The sequence below is a fragment of the Zingiber officinale genome, chromosome 3A (genome assembly GCF_018446385.1).
Source record: "Zingiber officinale cultivar Zhangliang chromosome 3A, Zo_v1.1, whole genome shotgun sequence".
In the NCBI taxonomy this organism is placed as follows: domain Eukaryota; kingdom Viridiplantae; phylum Streptophyta; class Magnoliopsida; order Zingiberales; family Zingiberaceae; genus Zingiber; species Zingiber officinale.
The window spans coordinates 68,343,009-68,354,486 of record NC_055990.1 but is presented as its reverse complement, the minus strand read 5'-3'; the positions used below and the strand labels follow the sequence as shown (position 1 = coordinate 68,354,486).

The window sequence follows — 11,478 nt, the reverse complement described above, 5'->3', positions numbered from 1 at the left end:
AAAGTTTACCCAACTGCCCACCATGCTTTCTGTTGCCACCACATGTCTTGCAATATGGTAACAAATACTAGCAGTAGGTCAACTTTAAGCTTATATTGGGCAATAGCATGAGTAAACACAATACTCTAATATTATCTCATAATGCAATCTATGCTTGGGAAACATCCAAATACCCATAAGTGTTTTCAAAACATTGACCCTAAAAGATGAGTTAATGCACACTTTAGTTAGAGAAGGTACACAATGCTAACCACTAATTATATAGAGAGTTTAAATAATTTGTACAAGCATACACATGAACTTTCCATAAATAGATTAATTGATAATATTAGAAGATGATAGCTCAATGGTTCTTTAACTGTAGTGAGGAAGTCTCGAAATGGTATGTTGTTTTGACACCTCATGCTAACAAAGAAATGGATTCAATGAGAGAGAAAGCTAGACCTTATTAAGTCCACCCCTACTCTCAATCTAAAATGAAAGTTGAGACATGGGGTGCTTCATGCATTATTGATTTGGAAAGAAAATATTGTAACTGTGGGGAATTTTAAATTTCAAGATAGCCTTGCTCATATGCTATTGTTGTCATCATTCATCGAAACATGGATACACTCCTATATTGTAACCATTATTTTCATTCACAAAATTGGAATGCCACATACATGGATCATATTTACCCATGTCAAAGCAAAGACTTTTGGCCTAGGGGCATAAACAATATTATAGTTCTATGTCCCCGTAGCCTTGTGTAGCCCGGTAAGAGAAAGAAGGCACGGATCGAGTCAAAACATAATAGGAAGGCAAAAATTAAATGCAGTTACTGCAAACAACTGACCATAATCGAAGGACTTGTAGAATACCGCGACACTACAACAAAAACCCTCATAGACATCAGTTTTCCACCGGTGTCTATTTCATTTTTCGACCGATGTCTATGAAGCCGATGTAAAAGGTCTGTCATTTTAGACATCGGTTTAAAACCGGTGTAGTATCACTTAACGACACCGGTCTTCGAATCGGTTATTAACCGGTGTAGTATCATTTAACGACACCGTTTCATTAACGATGTAAAATCGATGTAATATTTATATGTTAATAACACCAGTTTTGGCAGCGGTAAATGACCGATGTAATATTAATTAATAACACCGATTTTGCAGCGGTGGAAAACCGATGTAATATGGATATTTTTTAACAATTTGATTTCCGAAACAATGAAAAACCGACAATAATAAAAAAAAATACACAAATATTCATAAATTATACAAATATTCTTCATTCAACAATATCCATAAAATACACAAATATTCACAAATTATATAAATAATCTTCTTACAACAGAATCCATAAAATACCCAAACATTCTTTTTACATCAAAAGCTAGCTAATAGATATCAAAATCATGGTAGAACATTCTTTTAACAACACATCAAGGTAGAACCGCACTTCAAATGTAATCTAGCATGCATTCAGCCCACTCAATCCGCACTTCATCAATTTCAACTCTAGAGTACTTGAGATTTGTAAACTGTAAAAACACATAAATAATATATTAGTAAACCAAGACCAAAAATCATAGTTGAAAAAGCAGTAAGGGCACCAGGTAACAAGATGACTAACTGAAATGCTTAAAAAAAGAAACATTCATCAATTATCACATAAATATAAGGGATTAATTTGTAACAACAACTCAACAAAATGTACTACCTCCCTAAACTAAGGGATTGGTGTGCATTGAGATCAAGAAAGGTGAAACAAACAACTGTATATATCCACTAAAGAACTTGAGCTTTTCTGACTTGTAATTCTCTCCCCTAAACAATCCAAAACTCTTGTACGTATAAAAAGTGACAAAGAATAAATTTCCTTTAGAACCAACAGAACTATGAGATCAACTTGATAATCAAATTACTAATATTATGGTCAATATATAACTGTATATAATTTCCAAGGCCTATAATATATGGATGAGGATGCTCAATAATACATCAAGTAAAACAAGAAATAAGTAAAGAAGTAAATTCACCATATATCATCATTGCTTATTGTATATTGTTTATAATGTGCATGTGTAGATCATATCATAAAAGAATGATATTATATCTGCTATAATACTACCCTGTTTACTTGATGATATGGACAGGATGGAAGGCAGAAATTTATGCACAGGCACAGGGGGATTAGCAGTGGATAAACAGGAGGGTAACATTTGCTACTTTCATTGTGCCAAAAATGCAAAGCCCGAACTCTGACAAAGGAAAGGCGGTGGATCAATATCTGCTATATCTATTTCTGTCATTGAATTTGAGATATCATCGACCAAAAATGGAATGCTGCATCAAAGGAGAATGTAAATCTAATTTATAGTAACTAATATGTAGAACAGAGGAAGAAAAAGTTTAAGGCCTACCTGGAATCATCATCTAACAAGAAAGAATTATTGGAAGAATTATTTGAGCCCTCGGCCATCACAAGTCTCATACTTGAAATGATTTATAAAATTGAAAAGGAAAAAAAACTCTACGTCATTACTTGGAAAGACCTAAAAGTGCAACAGAACAGTTTGAAGTCATTGCAATATAAGGTTGATACCATTTGTCCCAAAGGCAAGCTATGAGATGGAAGACTTGGTATAGGCCAATATATTTATTCCCAATTGTCTTCCATCAGTTGGTTATGTCAACAAGAATATTACTAGATGCTAGAAACGCACCATTATTGCATCACTAGACTGGCCCCGTCTTGGTGCCTTAATTGCTCTCTATTTTATCCCCACACAAACTTAGTTGGTACCACACTTAGCTATTCCATTGTGAATATGAAAATTATGCATGTGATATATATATAAACAGAATGCAACTTAAGAACATATCTAAGTGAAATCAGACCTCTGATGTAACACTCTGCGTGCCATACTTGTCATCCCAGTACATAGTACTGATTCTGTATAACTGTTGTATGCTAAGAACCTGAAAACCAAATCAAACCAAAAAAACAGTTCGTTACTGACAATCTAAATGACTGAAACTTTGAATATTTATAAGTGGTCTCAACTGGGCATAAATCTTTGGTTATCTCCTTCAGTGTCTTCTTTGGTTTCTGATGTAAAACCTATATCATGATATAATATTAATAGTTCAAAGATAAGTTACTAGACAACAAGTACAGTATACAATAAGCAATCTTGATGTCTGGTAAGTACGTGCTGAATCGCTCAAACTCATGGCAAATCTACACAAATATAAATATGAATCAAAATTCTAGAACCACCAAAATCAACATAAATCATTCTTTAAAAATAAAGTCAAACTTGGAAGGCCAATTCTCTTGTATGACACATCACAAGTGCAGCAACTTGGCTGCTGTTGGCTCAATTTACTGAAGAGTAGAAAGTACAAAAATCACCGTTTTACCCATTCCAGACTTTGCTTGACAAATAACATCCATTCCCAGAATAGCTTGTGGAATACATTCATGTTGTACTGATGAAAATTGAGGAGTACCCCAGTAAGTAAAAAATAATCTTCTGGATCCTTTAATAGAAAGGTTTACCTTATTCTCCACCAAACTGAGAAACATGCAAGTGATATTTACCTGCAAAATACCATAAAGATTTATGCATCTATCCACTCGATGATGAAACGAGATATCTATTTAAATTTAAATAGGGTTCTCCTGATTTGCTCTCAAATTAAGAAAGTAAAATGAGCAGAGGACAAGTCTATAGTTCTAGTACTTTAATTGAAAAAAACCACTTCCATATAATTTCACTGATTACCTCATACGCCTAAGATAAAAGCAGCATGGACTTTAATTGAAATTACTAGGCATGATAATGATAATGATCCTCTTTTTTGCACCATCACTGACCAAGGCACACAGTTCTTCCTAGTGTTTAGTGACTGTGGCTTTTGATTGTGCCAAATAATAGAGATAAACAGACTAAAAAATGTCTCTGAGAAGATCTTAACTACAAATATAAGTTGATGATTCACTCTGATCCAACATTTCTCACTGAATTAAAGGGTATATCCATTTTCAGTAGTCAAAAACCGCATCAAACTATTTATTCTCAGGTTTGTGTGAAACAATCAGAGAGAAGGTCAACAAGTAGAATATTTTCACTTCTCTCTGCAATATGGATAAGAACTCATGTTAGCCAACACAAAGAAAGAGATTGAGGATAAGATAATATTGGAATTCATCGTTTTAAGCCAAAGTGAAAGATAAACTTACAGCTAAACTATTTAAGGAACATTGATACTAATTCATAACAATAACCAATTTTCCCAACACACACATCTAGAAGTTATCCAACACTATTTTAATGTTGAAAAAGAATAAAAACAAGGTGTCGGAAAGATAAAAACAAGGAAACATTCTAACCGAGCAATAAACGTTGAAGTTGCCGCAAAATGTGGTTGGTGCACCAAGCGAGGTGCGGTACCATAGTACATCATTTTCCACAAAGCACCATGCTTTACCAAAAAATTGTAGCTTCTCGGTAATTGATTAAATGGCCAGGGCGTATGCTCCGTCCACAAGTCAGTCACAAAGACCTACACTAGCACAAGATTTTGATCCATAGAGCAAGGGGAAAAAGCTACTTTCTGGACCACTTGGAGACAAGACCACTAATTAAATTTCTAATTCACCTGGTACTCATCGCCGAATTCCTGGTTGAAGGCAGCCCTGATGGCCTCCGCCGACGCGCGATGCCCACCACCAGTATCACTCATCAAAATCAAAACCTTCTTCGGCCTCTCATACTCTGCCACGCCGTTAATGGGGGCGTCGTTGTCCTCAGCGATGAGAGGGCTCTCATCCTCCAGACGGATCTCGTCGTTCGAGAGGCCGACGGAGGCAAACCCGATGGGGGCATTAAATTATGAGAATCAGAATCTGTTCAACTTGCTATACTGCTCCATTCTTCTTGCACCTTTCATTTCCCTAATCTCACCACTTTTCACCTTCAAATGCCTCTTACAGTTCCCTCTTGACATTTTCCAGCCCACCAATATCATCCCAACTGACATTTGGTACTTCAACAACCTGATCAAAACCCAACAAACTGTCAGCATATCTCAAGGTAGAAATAGAAGTGGTTTTTAGGCCATTCATCAACATATGACAGTAAACACAAGTTACCAACCAGGCACATGAGGCTATAGAATTTCTTGAGTTGAAAAAGGTAAGTTTAATTTAGAGTTGAAATGTGGTTCCAATAAATCAAAACCCTAACATAGAGTTGAAATGCACTGGTATGCATAAATTCATGAGATTACTTATGGAAGAAACAATTAGGAACTGATCAAGACTGAACCAAACAAGATAGATGTAGCTAACATAAACCATATGAGTGAAACCAGTCACTCATGCATAAACGAGACATGGAACTAGCATATGTTGAATCAAATTACAGGAACTATGATCCACTCCAATTAGAACCATCAATGTGAGGTCATGAAAACATTGAATATTTACAAGAGAAAAATACTCTTGAAGCTTCAAGCAATGACAGGTAGCTTGATTAGTTACCTGATTACAAAATTAGCAATTCTTTTTCTTAGTAGCCCACTGTCTTCAGTTTGAATCAAGTACTCTTGAAGCTCCTAATGGTTCAAAGTTTCCAAAGATTCACAACACCAATGAAATAGATGTTAGGTTAACATTTCAAGCAAATTGAATATAAATCATTTGCGCTGACAAAATTAGCACCTTCCAAGCCTCATCAAGACTTTGGTTGGTATTTTCTGCATTAACCTTCTTGGAAAGGGTAGTCAGCAATTCAGCTTGTTGCAACAAGGCAGTTAGTTTTGGGTCATCTCTCCCAAGGAAAGTTGCTTGACTAACCTTATTGGAAGCTACTTAGTCATTAGGAAAAGGCGAGGGCTTAGGGGGAAGCAGAAGGCATCAACAAATCTTTTCACAAAAAGAAGTTAAACCAAATTGATAGTGGTTTACCATCATATGTATAGCCTCTCATATTACCTGATGACTGATTAACTGTGTCAAAGTTTTGAACTTCTAATAGAGGTGGCCTTTGCAAATGTTGAGCTGGACCATGTTCCCCAAGAGATCTCCTATGTGCTTCAATTGTCTCTTTGAGAGGAGAGATGTGATACCTATCTTGCAAATGAAATACTAATAAGAAAAATAAATAATTAAACTTTTTCTTGGTGGTTTAGTTCACAGTGAATTCATCTACCCCATCTGCTTATTTGATGTTGATGGTTCCCCTATTAGTATTGTTATAGATGGTTCTTCAACAAGAACCCTCTTATTGCTTGGGTCCAAAGATGGAACACTATTCTCCTTGGATGAAGCCTCAAAATTTTCCCTTTTCTTGTAGAGGGTGGAGAAGCGGTTCTTTACAGCGTTATCTGTTCTGTTGTAAAGCAAATACAAATCATATTTATACAACCTGTCCACCCATCACAGCGGATGGCTTATTAGTAAATACTAAATAAAGAAGTTTGGTTGAAATACCACTACAACAAAAACCTTCATAGACATCGATTTTCCACCGGTGTCTATTTCATTTTCGACCGATGTCTATGAAGCCGATGTTAAAAGTCTGTTATTTTAGACATCGGGTAAAAACCGGTGTAGTATCTCTTAACGACACCGGTCTTCGAATCGATTATTAACCGATGTAGTATCACTTAATGACACCGTTTCATCAACGGTGTAAAATCGATGTAATATTGTATGTTAATAACATCAGTTTTGGCAGCGGTAAATGACCGATGTAATATTAGTTAATAACACCGGTTTTGCAGCGGTGGAAAATCGATGTAATATGTATATTTTTTAACAGCACACATTTGATTTCCGAAACAATGAAAAACTGACAATAAAAAAAATACACAAATATTCACAAATTATACAAATATTCTTCATTCAATAATATCCATAAAATACACAAATATTCACAAATTATATAAATAATCTTCTTACAACAATATCCATAAAATACCCAAACATTCTTTTTACATCAAAAGCTAGCTAATAAATATCAAAATACAGGTAGAACATTCTTTTAACACATCAAGGTAGAACCGCATTTCAAATGTAATCTAGCATGCATTCAGCCCACTCGGACTACACTTCATCAATTTCAACTCTGGGGTACTTGAGATTTGTAAACTGTAAAAACACATAAATCCACCATATGTCAAATAACTAAAACAAATGTGTACATGTATCAAATAAAATAGAATACTGAGTTTTTAAAGGCTGCTATGGAAGATAACGAATATAACATAGAATCTAAAACTTTCATATATGACACTTATATATGCTGCTTAGAATATAACATAGATAATTTGCTCCTTCTAATTCAAGTGTACAGATTGATAAGAACCGACAGCATCATACAACAACTTACTAGGCATGATAATGGTTGAACAAAGAAATATGACTACACAACAAATCCAGTGAAGGAAGCATAGAAGAACAAAGCTACCTCTGATGAAGAGATATACTATTTATTGTACTACCTCTGATGCCATCTTAGTATCCTGAATATCCTGCACAAAGCCCCCTATTTTCTGTGATTTCTGCTACCAACCACAGCAGCAAGGAATGTGGCAAGAAGGCAGAGCCTCCTTAGTTCAGCACCCAAAACAGCAATCCTCTAGTTAGAGCTTCCTTTTGGGTCCATTCAATCCTCTAGTAAGTAGAAACTATTTTCCCTTTGGTTTATGATGGATTTGGAGTGTCTTGACCTAAGATATAATCCTCTTGTAGCCCTCTATATTAAAGGCCAGCATACATGGAAAATTTAGCATGTTCTTCTGAAGTCATAACAGGGTACGTAGGTAAACTTTACTTGTAGTTTTTATTCATTTGCTTCATGTAGGAGATACCCACAGGCATATTGACACTCACTCTTACTTCTAGTTGAACTTGAAATTCATTAGTATAGCTAAATATGGTAATGGGTACCCTTTAGGTTTGATTAAATTCGAGTATCAATGTGTTAGGTTAAATTCGAGTATTAATGTGTTATCTTAATAGGTTAGGTTAAATTCGAGTATCAATGTGTTAGATATTTAGAGGAAGTTGAGCAGGTTCAAAAAACTCCAATCCCAACTGATACCGCATATACCAATATAAACTCCAATCCCTCCTTTTCCAGATGTAGCAACGTCCAACTGTATGGAACCTTTCAGTGCTGAAAATTACAATCTAAACTGAAATTTTAAGAGAAATTGGCATAGAATAATAGGAGCTTACCACGATAAGGCAAAGCGAACATAGGAAAAACTTAACCATACATCCATGAGGATCCATGAGGAGGAAGAAGCCAAACTTAACCATACATCCTCCCAAGTACCAAGACTCTACAGGTCAATAATACATAAAAGTTTTAACCATGTCAGTGGAAAGACCTTCTCCGTTTGGTGCTACAAGATTTGAAATTTAAGCACACATTTACCAGGTTTGTAGAGTAGTAGCTCTAAGATATCCATATTGGGTTTGCCTTCTAAGTCATCTATTGCTATATTAATTTTTGAACCTTTAATTGTTAGTTTAAAGGCACCATACATTGTAGATCCCTTAACGTTCAAGACACATAGATCTAACACTTGCATGCATTATTCATTGAGTTGAAATTTTGCCTTCTAATATTGTTAAATACTTCTATCTTGTTTTCATGTTAAACCTGGTATTTAATCCTTCCCCATTCTACATTAGCATTGCTTAAGTTTGTTGTGGAAATTCCATCTCATGCACTAACCCATATCAACTGAGGATATTTGGGTTATCAATGTATGGATAATTGAGAGTAATTATCAGGTCGAAATAGTTTCTTAGTAACAGTGGATGCTATAAGTTGTCACAAAACAATTTGACATATGATTCAAGAATGATGTGAACAAACAAGTAACTACTGTATAAAATTCTACAAATCCAAAGCCAACTAAAGAATAATTGAAAAGACCTGCTAGAAAAATTTGAAACAATTTCAATTGGCATCTTGAGGTGATCAAACTCAAAAATGTCTTCCAAGTAGCCAAGTTAAATATGAGTGCCACGCGATGTTGACAATTATTAGTTTGTAACCCTTCCCACTTTTCTCTTTCCAATCTAATATTACTTATATCTTATTCAAGATTATTATTACTTCTCATCATTTGCTGTTGTACTTTGATAGATTTATGTTAATGCAACAATTCTTACATGATGCTTTCATAAAAAATAAAAGCTGAAAAAAGAGGACTCTATTCCATTACAGCAAAAATCTGTAAAATACCTAAAATATAATGCAGAAAATGATAGGTTGAATGACACATTCAAAAACTTCAGTGGCAAAGGAAACTCACAACAAATGGTACCAGAGAAAACAACAAAAGGAATCCATAACAAAATAGGATAACATTTTCATGTTTAACATCACCAAAAAAGCAATCAACTAGACCATGCCACTAAACAATGCTCACCTGGTTTAACAAAATCGGAAAGGCCAAAATCAATCAACTTCATCTGAGCATTTTCATCTCTAGTGGTGAAAAGAAAATTCTGTTGTTAAATACAAGGAAGAAATATTAACAGCGCTGAAAAATATATGTTGAAAAAGAAATGAACAGCAGAATACCCTAAGTTGCTCCTGTAAAATAAGAGATCTAAAGTAATATCATGTCTGCATAAATTGAATCAAAGTTCTCTATGATACAAACCTCTGGCTTTAAATCACGATGCACAACACCTTGAAGATGACAAAAGGCGATTACACTCAGTATTTGAATAACTATAGCTTTTGCATCCTCCTCTGAGTACCTTCCACCTCTTGAGAACACAAGGGAAAAAAAGTAATCAAAAGTTATTAATTTTCAAATTCAAATAATCAAATAGATATAAATTATGGCCAATAAAATCACTTTTTTACCTGGATAAAATTCTTTCTAATAATTCTCCACCTTCACATAATCTGGAAAAGAGAAAAACATATTGTTGAGTTCCAAATTAATAGAAGTACTACATAATTTTTTTTTAAAAAAAATTGCTGCCCATCATCTTAGAAGTGTTCATTTTTAAATTTGTATGGAAAAGTATTATCATTTTTCCTTAGTGCAGGATACAAAGTGGAAAGCAAAGAGGCATATTAGTAGGATACTACATGCAAAAAGTTTTGGATATATCAACTCTATCTTGTGACATGGAACAAATATCATATGTAGAAACGTTGTTATTCATTGTTAAGTTAACTAGAGTTAATTAAGACATACTCCATGACTACGTAGACGTTAAGTGCATCCTCACATGCATCATAAAATTTGACAAGATTATTATGGTTGGACAAGGCTTTGAGGATTTACTTGAAAATATATTACAAATTATATTTTGGCATTTTTGGTTAAATTTTTTTTTCAAAAAAAACAAGAACCAAATATAATTAAACTATCAAACTCATCAAACCAAAGCAAGACATAGAAACCAAAATTTAAATCATGTTCTTTTCGATTTTCTACATGGAACCAAATAATGGAGGCCTCAGATAAAATGACCAACATCATTCTACAAGCCACTGCTACTAGATCAATACACTATGACAGTATGAATAAACTTGATATTCATCTAGTTAATAAATGGGAATCAGGAGGCACAAAATGTCAAAGTTGTAGCATGCGTAAGAAACAAGAAACTCAAAGAACAGGACATACAATGAGGCATAACAAAATGATTCAGGTCAAGGAGTCTACCTGTCCAATAATGACTGCCTTGACTTCATCAAAGGAAGTCAAATGAAGAGCATTAAATATAAGGTGGGGCGGAGGGTAGATAGGGACGATGCCGCGCATCTCCATCTCCACAAACCTGCACAGGTTCTGCGCGAAGGGTTTCTGAAGCTCGCCGGGGAGAGCCTCCAGCCATGTCTCCTCGACCAAGAGCTCTCCCAGCCTCACATAGGGATCGGAATGAGTACCTTTCCTTGTCGCGATCCTTTCAGAACAGATACTGAGGTTCCGCTTCCATCGGGAAAGGGATCGGCCGGCGTCGACCCTCTTCGCCCTCTTCGCCTGCTCTGACGTGAGTGCGGAGGGGTGTTCACCGGCGACGAGAGGAGGGGCGTGGAGGGTGGAGAGGGGGGATTTGAGGGTCATGGATTCCGGGGAGAGGGAGATCGGGCGGAGACGCTTCGGCGAGCGGAGGAGCTCGCCTAGGGCTTTGGAGGAGGAAGGCATGGCTTCGGGATTGGAAGTTGGAAGACCAGGTAAATAATTGGGTATATTTATCATGCATTTCCTAAACCCATAGCGGGAGTATCTTTAGGGTTCCCAGGACACAACGCCCCTTTTTAATCCAGCACGGAGAGCTCAAAGGCCTTCTTCAGAAGGCCTCTCCGGTGCTCGGAAAAGGTCACCTGCCGGCTGGCCAGTTTCTCTATCCTCCTCATCTGCGTCTTCCCCCTCACCATGTCGACCGATTAGTCGATAACACACCCAGAGGCAGCGCCGAATCCTACCGTGA

At 35.9% G+C, this 11,478-nt stretch overlaps 1 protein-coding gene and 1 long non-coding RNA gene across 6 annotated transcripts; both read right to left on the bottom strand.

Annotated features, from left to right (window-relative positions):
- Window positions 1-1,482: 1,482 nt before the first annotated feature.
- LOC122051971 (CDPK-related protein kinase-like) lies at window positions 1,483-11,192 on the bottom strand. 5 transcript variants are annotated; one of them, XR_006131641.1, is made up of 5 exons: window positions 10,710-11,192; window positions 9,896-9,937; window positions 9,687-9,795; window positions 9,450-9,528; window positions 1,483-1,528 (listed from the first exon to the last, which is right to left on the bottom strand). XR_006131641.1 is itself a non-coding variant. In XM_042613336.1 (5 exons), the coding sequence occupies exons 1-5, from the start codon at window positions 10,238-10,240 to the stop codon at window positions 1,506-1,508; spliced, it is 258 nt and encodes an 85-aa protein (XP_042469270.1). In that variant the 5' UTR covers window positions 10,241-10,354; the 3' UTR covers window positions 1,483-1,505. The 5 variants fall into 5 exon arrangements, 1 of the variants encoding a protein (XP_042469270.1); XM_042613336.1 differs by lacking the exon at window positions 10,710-11,192 and adding an exon at window positions 10,236-10,354; XR_006131643.1 differs by having other exon boundaries at window positions 1,490-1,528; window positions 9,450-9,508.
- On the bottom strand, window positions 4,990-6,125 carry LOC122051972. The gene is made up of 4 exons (XR_006131644.1): window positions 5,992-6,125; window positions 5,719-5,864; window positions 5,539-5,612; window positions 4,990-5,052 (listed from the first exon to the last, which is right to left on the bottom strand). It is a non-coding gene; the product is annotated as an uncharacterized LOC122051972 (long non-coding RNA).
- Window positions 11,193-11,478: the final 286 nt, after the last annotated feature.

Excerpts from the sequence above, each read along its gene's own strand:
- LOC122051971 (XM_042613336.1), bottom strand. Across the intron at positions 9,529-9,686 it reads ATCGTGATTTAAAGCCAGAG|AATTTTCTTTTCACCACTAG; the intron begins GTTTGTATCATA and ends ATTTAACAACAG. Across the intron at positions 1,529-9,449 it reads TTCCGATTTTGTTAAACCAG|TTTACAAATCTCAAGTACTC; the intron begins GTGAGCATTGTT and ends GTGTTTTTACAG.